Consider the following 20,732-nt stretch of genomic DNA (forward strand, 5'->3'; position numbering starts at 1 on the left):
ATAATAACCCATCTACAGTTTTATGTTGCCGTGTCGCAGGCCAGAGAGAAGGGCCTGTACCTGGAAGGGGTAAACGGTGCTCTGACAAGACTTCTGCTCCCATCTGCTTACCTAAGGGGTTTAAATAGCACTGTGATCTGTCCAGGGAGACAAAGCCACTCGTCTACTAGGAGACACTTCCTGTGCACATGGTGGATTATTATGCCTGCAGTCCCAGCCTCAAAGCCAGCCTGGTCAGCCATATCAGCCTGTCTCAAAGCAGTACCACCACCACCCCAAAATACAGTCTAAGTAAAATTCCTCCTTATGTTTCAGATTTATCTAATCTTATTTAAATGTTTATTTAATGTAATGTTAATATTGAACTATTTGTAATATTTATATAAGCCCATCAAAGAGTAGAGATGTATATGATGGAAATTATGAAGATGAAAGTATGGCCACCAAGATGACAAAGTGACTAGAAGTGCTGCCACCATGCCTGGCAATCTGCATTGGTCCCTGGGACCTACAAGATGGCAGGACAGAACAGACTCAGTCGGTGTTCTCTCTCTCTCTCTCTCTCTCCCTTTTCCCCTCCCCCTCTCCCTCTCCCTCCCTTTCTATCTATCTCTCTCTCTCTCTCACACACACACACACACACACACACACATATATTTTCTATAACTAGCTAAATGTATAATTTTTAAGTTGTAGTGAAAGAGAAATTTGTGTCCATAATAGGATAATTATATCAAATATCAGGTGTGGCACAGTTTTGTTAGGATTCACCTTGTGGGTGACAGTTTCCCTTACAGTTGTTATGAAATAGTGGTTTCTTTTATGTATTCATCTTTAGTATTGGTGGCTTCACCCAACGACTGACACTTGCAGTCATACTCGCACTTTCTTATCTACAGTGAACTGAATGAAGAAGCTAAGAATGGGAGTGAAGGCACAGTTAGTTTAAGGAGAAGTTAATTTGGGAGAGTATCCTCCAGGGTAAATGAGCCTGGCCAAATGGTAGTGGTGAAGTGCTGTGGTCAGAGGCAGGGGGATGATTCTGGCAGGAACAGATAGGTAAAGGGTTGTATTTTCGAGAATGACAAGAAGTAAAATCCATGTTACATGAGGTGAGCCCCAAGCAAGATGAACCAAGTCTCATCTCCACTGTACCTTGGCATCTAATACAGAGACAGGCTTGAATTTTAGGCTATTTATAAATAGTCATTAAGTTGAACTCAATAGCTTCTTTGACTGGGATTAAGACTCTGGGTGTGTACCTGGAATGCAATCATTGATAAGTAGATATTAATTAGCCCTGAAGCTCTGAATACTGAAGATACAATTAGCATATCAAATGATTCCCATGTAGAAGGAAGAAGAGGGCCCTATTCCTGGAAAAGCTTGATCCAGCATTGTAGGGGAGTACCAGGACAGAGAAAAGGGAGGGGGAAAGATAGGAGAAAGGATGGAGAGAAGAGGACTTATGGGACATATGGGGGGGTGGGGACTGGGAAAGGGGAAAGCTTTTAGAATGTAAACAAAGAATATAGAAAATAAATAAATAAAAAAAGACGCTGGGTGTGAGTTGGATAATCAGAAGAAAGCTACTATGGAATGAGGAAGTTTGGTTTTGATGAGAGTTTACAAGTAGGTAGAGGTCACTAGTGGGATTCCCCTGAGTGCAGCCATTAGGGCATGGTCCATATCCCAGCACCATACCACTTACTACATGATAGCAAGAGGAGTTCTTACAGCAAGTTTTGTGCCTTAGCATGCCAAGCAAGTGCGGTGCTGTGGACTCCATGCAGGCCCCAACATACCTGTTTTCACTAGGCTTTCTTCTTACAGTCTTGGGTTAGGATGGACCTTCCCAGGGGTTGTATCTCCTGTTCTTACTCTGTGACGTCATTGTGCTGGCACTCTGTCCCCATGTCTCCAGTGAAACAAATGTCTTCTTCAAGCTTCATGTGATCTGCTCAGTTCTTCCCTTTTCTAAGATTTATAACTCTTCATTTTCTACACTTGATGACTCACAGAAAGATTCTACACCTTAAGTTAAATATCATTAGTTTGCTGAGTTAAAAGACATTTTAAAACAACTTAAAAGAAAATGATTGTGTGAGAACAGCCTCCTCCTCTGCTTAGCAGTCCTGTGTATTTTGTCATCTTTGCCAGATGCTTTCAGCAGCCTGGGGTTGCTCACCCTTGCTGCTTCCCTTTCAGAGGCAGAAGTGTCATGTGCAAGGAGCAGCATGTGTGGGCCACAAGGACTCCCGGACAGCCCTCTGCCTCCAGTGCCCCTGGTCTCCAGGCTCATTTTCTTTCCATTGTTGAAGATGAGTTTGGTTGGTTGGTTGCTGTTCTCCAGGCTGGAGCGCTGGCTCAGTGTGGATTGCTCTTACAGAGCACCTGAGGCTGGGTCCCAGTGCCCACAGCCACGAGCACTTCAGCTTTAGTTCTATCCTTTCTCTGGCCTGTGTAGGCACTTATACCCACACACAGATTAATGCAGTTAAAAATAAAATAAAAAAAAGTTTAAAGCTTAATTCTACTTACCACCCTTAACCTCCAACCAAGCTGTTGGACTAGTAATTTCAATTATAAGTATATGGAGAAACAGAATTCTTAAAAGAAATAAGATTTTAGATGATGAGAAAGAGAGTATCAGATTGCCCCCTCCCCTGGTCTGTGCATGAGTAAAACTAAGCCAGACAGTAGGATAAACCTGCAGGGGAAGGAGACCATATAACTTGGGCCTCGGTAGGACTTAGATCAGTAGAGCTTGAGGGAGATCCAGTCTAAGGCATCATTTTACACCAGGAGAACAAGTGGCAACAGCTGGGTTCTGGTCTGGCTGGAGCCCCAAAGCCTATTGACTGAGGGAGAGCGGGGACTAGTGTTTGGCCCTACTCACCCACAGACCCTTATCTTGTGGAAGTGATGGAAGCTCCCTCTCCAGACTCCTGTGTCTGTGTAGACCCATTTTGTTGGTTGGCTTTAATCTGCAACTTCGCTGTTTTGAAAACTGATTATAACCCAGTGGAGAACAGGTGACTGGCCCTGTGAAACTGATAGATAGTCTCTCGGGTTGTATGTGGCTTTTAGTTCTCTGGTGCTCTGTAATGGGAGAGCCTGCATGATGCTTGGGGCCTTCTTGTGGCTTATAGCACTGAGAATTCAGAATCTCTGTCTCTAAAAAAAAAAAAATATATTTCCTATAGCTTTGAGGGTGTTCCTCCCTGGGGGGGAGGCTGCTGTCAGTGCCTATCCCCCTTCCAGACAGGGAAACATTGGAGTATCAGTGGGCTTCCTGCCATTCTCTAGGCACAGCTGAATGCCATGAGTCAGACCTTGTTCTGACTCCTAAACCCTAGACAGTAGGTGGTGAGGTTCCTTTGTGTAGCCTTTCCTCTCTCCCACTGGAACCCTTAACAACTCACTCTCCCATGTTGGTGTCAGATGTGGTTGGAGAGTCGTTGAATCCCCGAACTGTCTGTCACAAATGTTTGCTCAGAAAAATGTGGGTGCGAGTAATCACTGAGATAATACCTAATTAGATGATCCATTTTCATACCACAAAAAAGAGACAACAGTTTTTAATCTAGAAGGACCCAAAGTTAGGGTTTTGAATCAAGTGGCTATTTCTGTATAGAGACCATGTCAAAAGGCATTCTTGGGCTCTTCTTGGATTATTTAGTTTCTGATGTAAGAAACGTATAGATGTTGTGATCTCTTTGCAGGCTTCAGTTCTGGTGGTATGGATTATGGTATGGTTGGTGGCAAGGAGGCTGGGACTGAGTCTCGCTTCAAACAATGGACCTCAATGATGGAAGGGCTGCCATCTGTGGCCACACAAGAAGCCACCATGCACAAAAACGGTGAGAGAACAGCCTCATGTTAGTAGTAGAATCTTCTGACCCTACTCAGGCCTTGATCAAGTATCCTGCATGGTTTGTTGGCTTGTGTGTGTGTGTGTGTGTGTGTGTGTGTGTGTGTGTGTGTGTGTGTGTGTTATGTTTCCTTTTTGAGACTGGGTCTTTCTCTGTATTCTAGGCTGGCCTGGAACTCCCAGAAATCTGCTACCTTGGCCTCCACAGTGCAAACATTAAGGCATGTCCCACCACACTTTTAAGGCAATATATTAGTCAGGCTTAGTGTATAATCTCACCACTCAGGAGGCAGAGGCAGATGGATCTCTGTGAGTTCAAGTCAAGCAAATTCCAGACCAACATAAAGAGACCCTGTCTCCTCCAAAGTGCTATTTAGTTAAAAGAATAATTGCATTGTCTTGTAGCTTATGCTGCCTTGAACTCAGAAGTTTTGTTGCCTTGTCTCCTGTGTCCTGGGATTAACAGTGTATACTACCATGCCTTTTATGATTTTTTTTTTAAACTATGTGTATGCATATTTTGTTTGTGAATATGTCTGTGCACCACATGCATGTAATACCCTCAGAGGCCAAGAGAGGGTGTTGGATTACTGGGAACTGCAGTGAAGCACCATGTGGGTGCTGGGAATCAAACCTATGTCCTAAAGAACAGCCAGTGCTCTTAACTACTGAGCCATCTCTATAGACCTCCATTTTGTGATTTTTTTTTTCTTTAAACACAAATCTTTAGCTTCTGGTAATTAGTCTCTTGATATTTTCCCTAAGTTTTATGATCACCTATCAGAGGAGGATTTATCTTACAATTCATATTTCAAAGCATTTTAAAGGGTTCTAACTAAGGATGGCATAATGTTCCACTTATCATGGGATTAAGAATAGTTATGAACTTGTGCACCCATAAGATTAAAACCCCATTTAAGTGTCTTAAGAGAACAGAATCCTCTTGCTGAGGTTTTGCTTGCTTGCTTGCTTGCTTGGTTTGGTTTGGTTTGGTTTTCTGAGATAGGGTCTTGTGTGAATTTGATTTATTCTCAAATTCCTGGCTCAGGAATCATTTTTGAGGGCTCAGAGATCAGTGTCAGATTTTTTAAAACTCCTGCCCTGACCTGGGTATTGTGCATGTGAGTTGAAAACAAGCATAAGCTATATATAGTTCAAGGTTATATTAGGAGACATAGTGAAACCCTGTCCCAGAAAAAGAAGAAAGTCTTCCTAAGCTTCAAAAGATGGCTAGTAGATGAGAATTCATAAGATTTGAACTTTCTCCAGAACCCCTTGTTCTTTGTGAATTAGTGTCTCTCCAGACAGCATCTGCATCTTATTGTGAGTGTGGATTAGCCTTACCTGTCTATAATTTCCTTTAAGAGCTTCTCCATTTCCCTAGAAAACAGATAAGTCCAGACCTTCTTTCAGCTTCAATGCAATGTTTGTTTCATTTGTCAGTATTTCACTTGGATTCAGAGTTGTCTCCATGAGAATCAGTATAGATAAGTGTCTGGTGTTCCTGCTGCAGAGCCCCAGCAGGCTTAACCCAGCTCTCTCATTCAGTCTGGGGCCTTTCAGGTTTCCGTTATAAACCCTCTTTAATAATCCCATGCAGAGACTGGGGAAGAAGCCACCCAGAGCTCTCTGCCTGCCCCATTAAGCATGATCAAAATCAAGAATAATTTACTGAAATTAAAAAATCCTTTTTATGGACTGAGTAACCCTAGTCCTGTGTCATTTATATCTCTGGGCACTTTTATAGCTCCCTCAGGCTAGTGATTTGCCAGGACTGGTTAGTAAATATAAAATGGCATGCTAGAAAATACCTCAGAGGTACAGTATCCTCTCTCCTCATCAGAGAATACAGATCATGTTTCCCCCATTTCCTTAGCAATCCCCAAGATAATTAAGCATTTCATCTGCATACCTCACTGTGCCGTACCTCAGGGTGTGAGCCACACTGTCCTCAGTAAAGCAGATGTCCTCTTAGCAGAGGATGTAGACACACTCATAATATTCCCTTAGTCTAAACCAGACAGATTGTTTTTTCAGTATTTATTATCCTGAAAATCTATGTGCTCATGATTCACCGCCCTAAGACTATACCCAAATAAGTGACAGTCTATATGAACTTTATTTTGTAAATAAGGAAAATAGTCTCCCATAGGTTCCTGAACTTTTAGTTAAAGTAAAAAATTATGGCTATTGTTCATTACTTAATGAATTTTAAGCTTTCAACTTTTCCTGCATGAAAATGCTTGAAGGTGGTACTGACAAAGCCACGGAAATAGCCCTGGGAACACAGTGACAAAGGATTTTCTGTTCTCTGTGTGTGAAGCCCTGGGCTCAGAAATGAGGAATTCCACCTCATTGCCTTGGAATTTAAAGCAATTGCAGATACCTTTTTCTCCAGTGGACTCTGCACACTGCCAATTCAGATAACCCAAGCTCAACCAGCCTTTAAGAGCTGGGGTAAGAAGCATCAATAGAAAGATCACTTAAAACTGTCCAAGGCAGCCCGGGCGGTGGTGGTGCACGCCTTTAATCCCAGCACTTGAGAGGCAGAGGCAGGTGGATTTCTGAGTTCGAGGCCAGCCTGGTCTACAAAGTGAGTTCAGGACAGCCAGGGCTACACAGAGAAACCCTGTCTTGAAAAACCAAAAAAAAAAAAAAAAAAAAAAAAAACCTGTCCAAGGCGCTAAATTTGTTCAGTTTTTCTCATTCCTCACTTTTGAGTGATTAGCATAGAAACCACATAGATACTGTGCTTCATACTTTTGTATATGTTTCATTAACATTATAAAACTCTAGGGTTTCAGATTGAAAGGGCTTTTCTAGAACAAGAACATTTGTGCAAGCTTAGGTAAGAAATGGAGAGGCTCAGAGAGGTGAGCTGAGTCATCATGGCTGTGCTTCTGTTTATTAATGGTTGCCCAAAGTTCTTTATGCCTATGTGTGTGGGTGGTTTTTAGTCTGCTTGTATGTCTGTGCACATGTGATGCCCCACACAGGTCATAAGAGGGCATCAGATCCCCTAGCACTGGAGTTACAGACAATTGTGAGCTGCCATGTGGGTGCTGGAATCACACCTGGACCCTCAGAAGAACAACCAGTGACTTAGCTTCTGAGCCATCTCTCTAGCCCCTGGAGCTCTCTCTTAGTCAATTATTCCTTTCTTTTTTCAGGCGCTATAGTGGCCCCTGGTAAGACCCGAGGAGGTTCACCATACAACCAGTTTGATATAATCCCAGGTGACACACTGGGTGGCCATACAGGTCCTGCTGGTGATAGCTGGTTACCTGCCAAATCTCCACCGACTAATAAAATCGGAAGTAAATCCAGCAATGCCAGTTGGCCTCCAGGTATTGTTCATACAATGCTTTTCCTAGAATAGCTGTTCTCTTGAACACATTTCTTGTGCAGCTCACTGTACTGAGGAAGCCCCAGGCTTTCTTTGCTGCATTTAGTAGTTATTGTCTGATAAAGGTAAGGCATGAGCCCTGAAATGTGTGCTATGGAAAGGAAAAGTTCTTCAAGAAAGGAGGTGGCCTTGTAGCTGGGCTTTGGGCATTGTCCTGTATGTAGAATGCCTTGGAACATTAGCTCTTTTAGAATGGCATTGAATTGACACACTCATTAGCCAGATACGCCATTTTTCAGGTACAAGGGATGAGTTGGGTAAGATTCATCTGTCTCTTTCTCCCTCCCTTGCTATCTCTTTCCTCCATCCCCTCCCTCTGTCTCTATTCTGTTTTCATTATAAAAAAATTAATAAAATAAAAATAAAAATCAGAGCCAGGCGGTGGTGGGGCATGCCTGTTAATTCCAGCACTTAGGAGGCAGAGGCAGGTGGATTTCTGAGTTGGAGGCCAGCCTGGTCTACAGAGTGAGTTCCAGGACATCCAGGGCTATACAGGACAGGGCTATACAGAGAAATCCTGCCTCAAAAAAACCAAGTCCAAAAAAAAAATATATTATCATGTAGCTTTAAATACAGCTTTTAACAGATCAATAAACACATGCTAAGCCTTCATATATAGTCTAGGTTTTCTCACGAGCAGTTAAATTATTCCCAGCTATTCCCAGACAGACTGAGAAATAATGGTCACTTATATTTCATTTTATTATGTGATTTTGGTAAATACATAATAAGAAAACTGGGAAAGGTAGGTCACTGCTCTCAAACCCAGGCTTTCTTCCAGTTTTTGGCCTGGCTTCACTAGGCAGCAGCTCCTACCCTCCCCTACACCCTGGCTTCTTCTAATAGCTGGGAAGCGTGAGTGGAGCCGGGTGTGATCCAGTGCACAGCCAGACAGGTGAATGGGCAGACTGGATGCTGATGCACATGCTACTGGCAAGAGCATTTGTTCAGGGTACATTGTTTTTGTTTCATGATGAAAATCTGATGCATATTAGACTTCATTGTTTAAACTTTTTACAGGACCATGTTTTTTTCCTACTAAACAGTTATTTTAACATAATAATAAAATAGGAAATGTTGAAGTTGGGTTTTGTTGTTGTTATTGTTGGTGGTGGTGGTGTTAGACAGGTTTTCTCTGTGTAGCCCTGGCTGTCCTGGAACTCAATCTGTAGACCAGGCTGGCCTCGAACTCAGAAATCCACCTGCCTCTGCCTCCTAGGTGCTGGGATTAAAGGCATGTGCCACCGCTGCCCGCTGCCCGGCATGTTTAAGTTGTTTTTAACACTCTCCAATCCCTATCATCCCTTCTTATCTCAGAATTCCAACCAGGAGTGCCATGGAAAGGTATCCAAAATATTGACCCTGAGTCGGACCCCTATGTCACCCCAGGAAGTGTGCTGGGGGGTACAACCACATCTCCCATTGTAGATACTGACCACCAACTGCTGCGGGATAACACCACAGGTGAGTGAATGCTGCAGGCTGTGTGCGATACTACCCAGCGCCTTCATAGCTGTTGTGGCCTTGTTTCTATTTGTAGTACCTGATAATTTAACCAGAAAATAGAAGCACATTGTTTTTTATATGTGTATTGTTTGGTTACATTTTGTTTTTCCTTCTATTTGAGTTTAAATAAAAATACAAAGTTTCCCTGTTTATATGGACATTTATCTCTAATATTTTCTTCTTGTTCTTCATTTGTTACAAGGGTCTAATTCTTCCCTCAACACCTCGCTGCCTTCACCTGGTGCCTGGCCCTACAGTGCCTCTGATAACTCCTTTACCAACGTTCATAGCACTTCAGGTACTCGGTGGTGTTTCCCCTCTTGCTTAGTAGTTGGCTGCGAGGTTTCTCTTTGTTTCTAACATTTACCTCCTGAGGTGAAGAGCCCAGCCAGGGCATTCAGCATCCACTCTGGGAGCTCCTAGTCTCACAGAGATAAGATAGGTAACACAGGACTATATTGGACCAAGGCCAATGGAAATAGAATCTCGTATAATTGCTATTATTCAGAGGGCAGAGCTCATGAGCTGATGACCAAATGTTTGTTAACCAGCCTGCCAAGAGATCAAGGGCTGTATGAAAAGCCAGCTCAACCCATATTAACATTGAGGCTGCCACCAGTAGTATCTTACTTTTCCCCAAAAATCTGACCTAAAGATATAATGACAGTAAATGGCCAGAGTAAAAAAGAGGACCTTGGTTAATTTGCCAATAGTATTTGTTGCTTTTCTATGGTTGGTTGGTTGGTTGGTTTTTGCATTTATTTGTTTATTGAGATTTAAGGAATAGAAAAGTTAATAGGAGCTAGAGAGATGGTTCATTGGGTAGAATGCTGTATAGACATGGAGACCTGAGTTCAGTCCCCATGCCTGCATGAAAAAATCAGGCACAGCTGAGCACACCTTTAATCCCAGCACTCAGAAGACAGAGATAGGTCTGTAGCTCCATGAGTTTGGGTCTAGCCTGGTCTATATAGCAAGTTCCAAGACAGTCATACATAGTGAAACCCTATCTCAAAAGAAAAAATGGTGGCATGCAAGTGTAATACCAGTGCTGGGGAGACAGAGACAAGAAAATCCCTGGGCCTTGCTAGCTAGTCAGTCACTCCAGCCAACCAGAGCTACAGGTCAAGGGAGAGACACACACCCTCCAACATATTTTTGTTAGTTATTTGGAAATGTCATACAACGTACCCTGATCACACTTGATTCCTATTCCTCCCGGGTCCACCCTCTCTCCCTTGCACCACTACTCACCTTCCACCCTCGCCCCAAAACAAAACTAAACAAAACAAAAAAACCAACCAAATCTAATTTGTATTGTGGTCCTGATTCATTGGAGCATGAACTGTTTAACATGGAAAGCAGCTGAGGACGATGCCTGATGTTGACCGCTGGCCTCTGAAAGCACGGCCCACAAAAACAATCACATGCGTGCATACCATGTCCACGCAGGAGGAGACTGCTGTGTGATTTTGTTTTTATTTCATCAGACTCTTCCTATGTAACCCTGGCTGGCCTAGAACTCACCATGAGGACCACACTGACCTTAGACTTAGAGCTATCCTCCTGCCTCTGCCTCCTGAGTGCTAAGATTGCATAAAACAAATCATTAGCTCCCAGCCAATCCTAGTGAGCTAGTGATCTGCAGTTCCTTTTTCTAGCCATTTTTATATCAGTAGTGCAGCAATAATAATGCATACCTACTAAGTACTCCTACAGGCTAGGCATCATAGTGAACCTTAGCATAAATTCCTACTGTGTACATGGCTTACCCTCATTTAGCAGATAAACTGAAATTCAAAGATCTGGATACTGGGCTGGAGAGACTGGGCTCAGCGGTTAAAGAACACTGACCGCTCTTCCAGAGGTCCTGAGTTAAGTTCCCAGCAACCACATGGTGGCTCACAACCATCTGTATTGGGGTCTGATGCCATCTTCTAGTGTGTCTGGAAACAGCTACAATGTACTCATATAAATAAATCTTTAAAAGAAAATTCTAGATGCTGAGACAGGAGTGATTGTGAATGAATTCCTAGAGGCTGGCCAAGGCTATATATAGAAAGACCAAACAAAAATACTTTTACACTTTGCCTCAGAACAGAGCCTAAGTTACAGAGGAAGCACCTTCAGGGTCTGTTCCAGTACCTTCCTCATGCCATACTTGATAGTAATACGATAGAACTTGATAGTGCCATTTACTTGTAAAACTTACTTTGAGCTGGGCGGTGGTGGCACACACCTGTAATCCCAGCACTCTGGGAGGCAGAGGCAGGCGGATTTCTGAGTTCGAAGCCAGCCTGGTCTACAGAGTGAGTTCCAGGATTGCCAGGGCTATACAGAGAAACCCTGTCTCGAAAAAACAAAACAAAACAAAACAAAAAAAAACAAAAAAAAAAACAAAACAAAACAAACAAACAAAAAAAAACCTTACTTTGAAGCTGACAGGAAAAGCAGGCACTGCACAAACCTGGCAACCTGAGTTTGAGCTTCTGACCCCTGCACACAACCTGGAGTGTATGTCCATACCTCATGCAGACCTATGCATATACACCATGATATAATATCAAAACAAAAACTAAACTCTTGTCTAACTCTTCCTTTTGTTTATCTGATTTAAGAATATTTTTGGTTGTTTTTCTTTTGCTATGGGGTCTCACCTAGCTCAGGCTAGCCTCACATTCACTGTGTAGCTTGGTGGTCCCTTAGCTTTACTCTCCCTGCCTGCACCTCTCATCCTTACTATAGGAATGTGCTACAACTAACTGCAAAAGCAGCGCTGAGAGGTCACATTACCCAGTCTCTTCCTTGGGCTGAAGCAGTCTTCGGCCTCAGCCTAACAGCAGCCTGCCCACACAGGCATGTGCTGCCCTCTCAGACACTTGGTTCCCTCATTTCTATAAAAGCCTGCGTCCCAAGAATTTTCTTCCTGCGGTTAGACATTGACTTGAGACTTCTCTAGGACTGAACTTCCCAATCCTCAGAACTGTCTTTCCTCTCTAGCTCAGTCCCTCAGTATTTGTCTCAGGGTTTTACTGCTGTGAACAGACACCATGACCAAGGCAACTCTTATAAAGGACAACATTTAATTGGGGCTGGCTTATAGGTTCAGAGGTTCAGTCCATTGTCATTAAGGCAAGAGCATGGCAGCATCCAGGCAGGCGTGGTGCAGGAGGAGCTGAGAGTTCTACATCTTCATCTGAAGGCTGCTAGTTCTGAAGGCTGCTAGTAGAAGACTAACTTCCAGGCAGCTAGGATGAGGGAGGATCTTAAGTCCACACCCATAGTGACACACCTACTCCAACAAGGTCACACCTCCTAATAGCGCTGCTTCCTGGGCCAAGCATATACACACCATCGGTGTTTTTCTCCACGTTTCCTCTCTCCCTTACTCCCTAGACCCCAGGCCCTGTCTCTCGGAATATATTCAACAATCATATTTTCCACCTGTTCCTCTTGGTCCATTCTCACCCTGTTTTGTTTTGTTTTTGAAAACAAAGTTTCTCTGTGTAGCCCTGACTTAGAACTCACTCTGTAGACTAGGCTGGCCTCTTACTCAGAGCTATGCATCTGCCTCTGCTGGGATTAAAGGTATGGGCTACCTCCACCAGGCAATTTATCCTTCTCTCTCTCTCTCTCTCTCTCTCTCTCTCTCTCTTCTCTCTTCTCTCTTCTCTCTTCTCTCTTTCTTTCTTTCTTTCTTTCTCTCTTTCTTGTTTTTGTTTTTTGTGCTGAGTCATGGAAACTACTGCAGTTTGCTTAGCTACAGTATACCTATGGTTTTTTGTCTCTCCAACCCCCATGAAAATTCTAAAGTGGATGTACTCTCACAAGAAACATATATTTAGCCTGGATTTCCTTTTCCCTGTTTTCCTGAGCCTATCCCTTGATGCGCATATGTGCTGTTGCCAAGGTTACCAGTTCTGTCTACCATCTGAACCAGAGGCTCCACAAGATAATTACCTGTAGTGCTGTCCAGTGACTCGAGCTTAGTAAACAGTAGTGATCATTTGATGGTCTTTTAGATTTATTTATTGCTGTGCAGATGGATGGATGGGTGGGTGGGTGGGTGGGTGGGTGGGTGGGTGGATGGGTGGATGGATGGAGAGAGAGAGAGAGAGAGAGAGAGAGAGAGAGAGAGAGAGAGAGAGAGAGAGTGAGAGTCTTGATGTATGTGTACTACATATGTGCCTAGTGCCCACAGATGTCAAAAGAGGGCATGGGACCCCTGGAGTTGTAATGGTTATGAGCTACTCTGTAGGTGATGGAAATTGAACCCAGACCCTTTGCAAGAGCAAACCAAACCACAAAGCCATGGCTCCCAGTCATATTGGTTATATTTTAAATCAATATTGGTATCTAATTTATCAAGGCACAAGCAATGCATAGTTTTCTAGTGGTTTGGGGGGTGGGGGGGTGCACACACACTTAACAGAGTTCTCTAGTTCTGCAATAGTTCCCTATTGTCTGCAGTGTTAACATTGTAACCCTGTCTTTTAGCTTGACCTCTTTTGGAATACTTCCTCCATAAATTTGTCTTCTCTTTCATCTTGCGTTTACCCAAAAAAGGAGTAGATTAGTTATCTTACTGAATCTTCAATTCACACAATGATTTATCAGTTTAGAGTCATTTTAAAATTTTATATTCAACATGCTCAGAGAACAATTCTTTTCATACTGCTGCTCTTAAAATGTATATACTTCCTGCTCCTTTTTTTTTTTAAACAAAGTACAAGGAACCCAGGATTACCTCAGCCTTAACACTGTGGTTTTATAAAATATAAATATACGTGTATTTATAAATAGACAAAATTTGTGGCTATTAGTAAACAGATGCCCATCTAACCCTGACTGCTTCCCAACTTTTCTTTTACAGCAAAGTTCCCTGATTACAAATCCACGTGGTCCCCAGATCCCATAGGACACAACCCCACTCATCTCTCCAACAAGATGTGGAAAAACCACATCTCCTCCAGGAACACTACACCGCTGCCCCGCCCACCTCCTGGCCTGACCAACCCCAAACCGGCATCTCCGTGGAGCAGCACAGCACCCCGATCAGTCAGGGGATGGGGGACACAGGACTCCCGGATTGCCTCAGGTGAGATGATCTGCTGGCAGGAAAGGCTGTTTAGCACCATGGGGAGGACATGGCCAGGGCTAACATGGAGAAGTGTGTGTTTGTCTGGTAGAAAGAAGAAAATCCTCTTTTGACTGAAAAGTTGCAGTCAGTACAGATGAAGAGAAGCAAGACCTCTCTAGGGCACATGAAGTAAAAATGAGCTACTATAGAAGAAATAGAAAGAAACTGGGAGGGAATATTGTCCCACAGATATGCAACTGGATTCACTGGGGTCAGGGACTATAATAGACCATGAAGGGCAGGATTAGGTTTAAAAAAAGAGGCATCTGATCTGCATGAGCACGTCTCTGTGTGCTTCCCTGAAGGTCTTGATGATTGGGGGGGGTGGGTGTTTTGTTTTCTCTCTCCCCTCATCCTTCCCCTGTTGTCTGCAGCCTCTACCTGGAGTGATGGTGGCTCTGTTCGTCCTAGTTACTGGCTGGTTCTTCACAATCTCACTCCACAGGTAATCTTGCTTTCTTGTGGTTTTCTAGATAGTTTGATTTTATTTAGATAGAGAGTTGCACATATTGGCACACACCTTTACTCTCCAGCACTTGAGAGGCAAAGGCAGGTAGGTGTCTCTGAGTTCAATGCCAGCCCCTTAGCAAGTTCTTTGGGTACATGGGACTCTTGTCTAAAATAAAAAGGAAGAGACAGAATGGAGGATGTTGGCAGACATGAAAGTTCTTTTTCTCATTGGGTTTTGTTTTTTCATTTGTTTTGGCCCCACCCATCCGAGTGGTTTCTCTCTGTAGCCCTGGCTGTCCTAGAACTCACTCTATAGACCAGGCTAACTTCAAACCCACAGAGAGATGCCTGCCTCTCAAATGCTGGGATTGAAGGCATTTGCCACCACTGCCCAGCTATGAAAGCTCATTTATGGGACTAGAGAAATGGCTCAGCAGTTCAGGGAACATGCTGCTCATGCAGAGCACCCAAGTGTAGTTCCCAGCCTCACGTCAGATGTCTCCTGCTCGTGAAGATTTGATGCTCTCTTCTAGCCTACAAAGAAAGCTCGTTTATTTAATGACCACTAGGCCTTACTCTCACCCTCATGGTGCTAGTGACAAGAAGATTCTATAAAGCTGTGAGAGTGAGGTCATGTGACCTGCTGATGAGGCAGTGTGTTGCATAGATATGCCTGTTGAAATCTGGAACCAAATAGGATGGTGTGTTTTAACCTCATACAAAAAGATGTTCCCAGCAGGGGCTTGGAAGATCGATCAGTTGATAAAGTGGCAGTGTGGGATTCTCAGATCTGTAGCATACTGGTGTCTGCTAGGACTCTCTGTCGGCAAATAGTTTGCTGTAAGCTTATCTGCCCAGTGATCCTATTTGTAGCAAGTAAATCACAAAGCTCCTCCTATTTCTAGGCAGTGTAGACAGAACTACATAATCTGGGCATAATAAATAAAAGCCCCAGTTTATTTCCTAAGTTAATAGTTGACTAAGCTATAAAGAATCGTGTGGGGGGCGTGAGTGATACTGATACTGGGGATCAAACCTGGGGCCTCACTCACAGTAAGCAAATACTCTGTGTATGTCTGAACTCAGCCCCAATATGAAAAATCAAACATAATAATGTTCAAAACTATATATATGCCTTAGTTTTTAAGAGTTGTCACACTATGTAGTGGTTATAATGTGGATAGGATGAAAGCCAATCAGAGATACCCAGTTTTGAAAAGAGCCTTGGCATGCTAGCTAACTATTTACTCCTATCCACTAAAAAAATAGTATGCATACATTACATGTAAGATAAAATTAATGTGATCCTGACTGTGTTTGTATCAGAAAATAATTAATTTATTTAAATATTAGAGCTGATGAGGCTAGAGAGATTGCTCAGCAATTAAGAGCACTGTCTGCTCTTCCAGAGGTCCTGAGTTCAATTCCCAGCAACCACATGGTGGCTCACAACCATATATAGTGTGATCTGATGCCCTCTTTTGGCATGCAGGTGTACATGCAGATAGAGCATTCATACATAAAATAAATGAATATTTAGAAAAATGTTAGGCTGTCTTGTAAGTAAACCAGTGTCACTCCCAGTTTAAGTTGCTGGTAGAGCAAAGAGATACATACATGGGTCAGTGGAACAGAGAAAGGAGCTTCAGTTGGGGAAGGGCCTCCATGAGATTCAGCTGTGGGGCATTTTCTCAATTAGTGATCAAGGGGGGAGGGCTTCTTGTGGGTAGTACCATCCCTGGGCTGGTGGTCTTGGGTTCTGTAAGAGATCAAGCTGAGCAAGCCAGGGGAAGCAAGCCAGAAATTAACATTCGCCCATGGCCTCTGCATTGGCTCCTGCTTACTGACCTGCTTGAGTTCCAGTCCTGACTTTTTTGGGGGATGAACAGCAATGTGGAAGTGTAAACTGAATAAACCCTTTCCTCCCCAACTTGCTGCTGCTGCTGCTGCTGCTGCTGCTGCTGCTGCTGCTTCTTCTTCTTCTTCTTCTTCTTCTTCTTCTTCTTCTTCTTCTTCTTCTTCTTCTTCTTCTTCTTCTTCTTCTTCTTCTTCTTCTTCTTCTTCTTCTTCTTCTTCTTTCTTCTTCTTCTTTCTTCTTTCTTCTTCTTTCTTCTTCTTCTTCTTCTTTCTTCTTTCTTCTTCTTCTTTCTCTTCTTCTTCTTCTTCTTCTTCTTCTTCTTCTTTCTTCTTCTTCTTCTTTCTTCTTCTTCTTCTTCTTCTTCTTCTTCTTCTTTCTTCTTTCTTCTTCTTCTTCTTTCTTCTTCTTTCTTCTTCTTCTTCTTCTTTCTTCTTTCTTCTTCTTCTTCTTCTTTCTTCTTCTTCTTCTTCCTTCTTCCTTCTTCTCCTTCTTCTTCTTCTTCTTCTTCTTCTTCTTCTTCTTCTTTCTTCTTCTTCTTCTTCTTCTTCTTCTTCTTCTTCTTCTTCTTCTTCTTCTTCTTCTTCTTCTTCTTCTTCTTCTTCCTTCTTCTTCCTTCTTCTTCTTCTTCTTCTTCTTCTTCTTCTTCTTCTTCTTCTTCTTCCTCCTCCTCCTCCTCCTCCTCCTCCTCCTCCTTCCTCTTCCTCCTCCTCCTCCTCCTCCTCCTCCTCCTCCTCCTCCTCCTTTTTTTTTTTTTTTTTTTGAGACAGGGTTTCTCTGTGTAGCCCTGGCTGTCCTGGAACTCACTCTGTAGACCAGGCTGGCCTCAAACTCAGAAATCCCCCTGCCTCTGCCTCCCAAGTTCTGGGATTAAAGGCATGCGCCACCATCGCCCGGCTTCTAACTTGTTTCTTGATCATGATGTTTGTTCAGGAATAGAAACCCTGACTAAGACAATCACCAAAAATGTGTTTGAAGAACATCTGTTTCCTGAAAAGTCATTTGTGTCATATAATGATATATTCATGCAGGTGATGATCCTTACCAACCTGCCAGCAGCATTTTCTTTGGGTTTTGGTGAAGAGCTAACCGGAACTGCTGGCTTCTACTCTCAGGCTTCCCACTGGTGCTGAGAGTGGAGCCCAGGGTCTTGTGCCTCTTAGGCACATGTTTCACCACTGGCTATAAGACATTACACAGCTTTCTAAGTCATTCCCAGTCGTAGCATATCTTTTCCAATGAGGTGAGAAGGAGATAGAAGTAGTCCTTCCTTTATATATTGTCAGAGGGTGGACAGTGTTGGAGTGGGTAGTTTTTGGACTAGGCCAGTTTTAACTGCCAGGTGTTCAGGGTGCTCTTCTTGTCAATCTGTCTCTGTGAGGGTATTTATTGGGGAGGCAGAAAAAAATAAAATGTTAGTAATGATGTAATGATGTTGACAGCTTTGCATAGTAACTTTAATTCTCATTTTCTGCCTTTTTGAGCTCTTGTTCACCTCTCTTTAAAAAAAAAAGACCTTATAAAGAAACATTTATGAAATAGGAGTAATGGGTCTCGGTCTTGCTCTTTAACTGACTTAGATTGTACCCTTCCCATGCCTCATCTCCACCTTGGCTCACGTGTGTTGTCACCTCTTAGATTGACGGATCAACCTTGAGAACGATCTGCATGCAGCATGGCCCACTGCTGACATTCCACCTGAATCTAACCCAGGGCACTGCCCTGATCCGGTACAGCACCAAACAAGAGGCAGCCAAGGCCCAGACTGCACTGCACATGTGAGTATTGCAGCCAGCACCTAGACAGGCACACATGGTACACAGAGGAGTATTCTGGTCCTCTTAACTAAACAATGACACGAGCATGCTCAGAAAATCTCATTTTAGTTAAATATATATTGCAAATATATATTTGCAAATACTGAGGTGTTGGTCTTTTCTACCTAACTTTGTTATGAAAAACATTCTAAATGCTATTATTTTTCATGTTAGAATCTAGCCGTTTACTGTTGCAGATGTAAATAAGAAATTTTTGTTTGCTTTTTTGGTTGGTAGGTTGGTTGGTTGGTTGGTAGGTTGGTTGGTTGGTTGGTTGGTTTGAGATAGGGTCTCTCTACATAGCCCTGGCTGTTCTAGTCCTTACTATAGAGACTAGGATGGCTTTGAACTTACATAGATCCACCTGCCCCTGCTTCCTCGTGCTAGGATTGAAGGTGTGCACCACTAGACCCAGCCCAGAGAAGAAATTAATAGTGTTGTGGGTAGTAAGGTTTTGGCATGAAGTGGACAGAGTGGACCAGACTCTGACCATTCTCTTTCCCACCCACTGTCAGACTGGTAGGCAGAAAAGTGTTAACTTCTCTTTGGCCACAGATGCCATGAAAAATCCACAGAGAGAGCACAGACAAGTGATACGGTCCCCAGCAGCAAGTCTGTGCTCAGACAGAATGGCTTCTAGGTATTGGCACTGGCTTGCCTGCCCTTATGGATGGGAATCTGCCTCTCGGAGTTAAGGGGGGAGGGAAAGAAAGCAAGCTGACATTTTCTTCCTGCTTTTGTAAAACTTCAATTTTTTTGTTCTTTTGTTTTGGTTTGGTTTGGTTTTTTGTTTTGGTTTTGGTTTTTGGTTTTTCTCATGACAGGGTTTCTCTGTGTAGCCCTGGCTATCCTGGAACTCACTCTGTAGACCAGGCTGGCCTCGAACTCAGAAATCTGCCTGCCTCTGCCTCCCAAATGCTGGGATTAAAGGCATGTGCCACCATTGCTTGGCTCAAATTTTGAAAAAATAAAATAGTTTGGAATCACAGAAAATTGAGAGGATAGGACGGCAACTTCCCATAATTCTCCTGACCACTCCCTCAATGATACCTCAGTTGTCATCACTCACTAGCGTGTTGTTTATTACAGTTTATGAACATTCATTAGCACCCAATTCACCAGAGTCCACAGTTTACATTAGGGTTCAGTTTACTTTCTGGGTCACTGTTGGTAGTGGGTATGAACAAATAAATGCTGATCTATCCACCATCACACCATTGCTGTATCATTCAGAGTCATACGACTGCCCTTAATGTCCTCTGTCTCTCTGACACTGACACACACACACACACACACACTCTCACACACACACACACACACCCCATACCCATATAGGTAGGCTGGAGACATAGCTCAGTTCTTGCTTAGCATGCATAAATCCCTGGGTTCAGTTCCCAGGACTGCATAAGCCAGGTATGATGGCGCACACCTGTGGTCAAGCATGCAGACCACTCAGTAGCTGACAGCTGTGACCGGTCATGTGCTGTGAGCCCTCAGACCACATGGCTCTCTTCTCCTTTCTCCAGGTGTGTGTTGGGAAACACTACCATCCTGGCCGAGTTTGCCACTGAGGATGAAGTCAGCCGCTTTCTGGCTCAAGCTCAGCCCCCTACACCTGCAGCAACCCCGAGTGCACCTGCCACAGGGTGGCAGTCACTGGAGACCAGCCAGAGCCAAGCAGACCCTGTCGGACCTGCGCTGAACCTTTTTGGTGGGTCCACCGGGCTCGGGCAGTGGAGCAGCAGCGCTGGTGGCAGCAGTGGGGCCGATCTTGCCGGCACTTCCTTGTGGGGCCCCCCAAACTATTCTTCTAGCTTGTGGGGAGTCCCGACGGTGGAAGATCCCCATAGGATGGGCAGCCCTGCTCCTTTACTACCTGGTGACCTTCTAGGAGGAGGGTCGGATTCAATCTGAACTTAGAACTTTCAACTCTGACCTCGTGACCTTTTTTGGAACAGCAGCAGCACTAACTTGACCTTTTCGTTTTTTTTTTCAACTTGCAATAAATACATTTTTAAAAGGAAAAAAGAAAACGGAGAGAGAAAAAAGGTGGGTCATTGACAGACTGTCTGAGCACATAGTTGCCTCCCTTAAAACTTCAGTTTTTTCGTTTGGAATATGAATCCAAAAAGAGAACATATCACTCTTGAAATACTTGAATCATGAACGCCAACCTAGAAAGACAATGTGAAGCAAGTACACATACCATTTAAATTTAAACACAAAAAAATTAAAAAAATTAGTTTCTAGTTTTTCACTTTTTTCATGTTATATGGAAGTTGTTGCTAAGAAACATATATACTGAAAAAATAGCTTTTTAACTTTGTTTGCACTGGGTGTGTTTCCGTCCTTAGGTCTACCATGTTTGGGTGGGAGGGAAATTCAAAAGAATTGTTGGGGGAGGGGGGAGGGAAGACTTGACGGAGCCTCACTTTAAAAACAAAACAAAACAAAAAAAAAAATTTAAAAAAAAAAAGGAAAAAATTGTGATTGGCTGGTTGATAAATACCAGTGTGTTCTGGCACATGTAACTGCCCAGGCATGCTCGTTCTGGTATGTGTGTGCACGTGTGTTCATGTGCATTTGCGTGCATCCTCCTCTGTCTCTGTGTGTGCCTGCGTCCTGCCCTCCTTGTCCCACCCCACCCTGATTTCTCAGAAAGCTGCATTGCTGACAGTTCGCAG

The 20,732-nt window shown here is 43.4% G+C and overlaps 1 protein-coding gene across 8 annotated transcripts in view; it reads left to right on the top strand.

Moving 5' to 3' along the window:
- The window catches only part of Tnrc6b (trinucleotide repeat containing adaptor 6B), a 210,505-nt gene extending 190,461 nt beyond the window's left edge, over positions 1-20,044 (top strand). For 7 of the 8 annotated variants that reach the window (XM_052161482.1, XM_052161481.1, XM_052161485.1 and 4 more), the window contains 8 exons: positions 3,726-3,863; positions 7,045-7,221; positions 8,598-8,744; positions 8,989-9,084; positions 13,660-13,884; positions 14,301-14,371; positions 17,870-18,009; positions 19,575-20,044. In XM_052161482.1, the coding sequence (XP_052017442.1) occupies positions 3,726-3,863; positions 7,045-7,221; positions 8,598-8,744; positions 8,989-9,084; positions 13,660-13,884; positions 14,301-14,371; positions 17,870-18,009; positions 19,575-19,962 (1,382 nt within the window). In that variant the 3' untranslated portion in view covers positions 19,963-20,044. The remainder of the gene's footprint in view (positions 1-3,725; positions 3,864-7,044; positions 7,222-8,597; positions 8,745-8,988; positions 9,085-13,659; positions 13,885-14,300; positions 14,372-17,869; positions 18,010-19,574) is intronic. The other variant, XM_052161486.1, reaches the window with a different exon arrangement.
- The last annotated feature ends 688 nt before the right edge of the window (positions 20,045-20,732 follow it).

This window comes from Apodemus sylvaticus, chromosome 17 (assembly GCF_947179515.1).
Source record: "Apodemus sylvaticus chromosome 17, mApoSyl1.1, whole genome shotgun sequence".
In the NCBI taxonomy this organism is placed as follows: Eukaryota; Metazoa; Chordata; class Mammalia; order Rodentia; family Muridae; genus Apodemus; species Apodemus sylvaticus.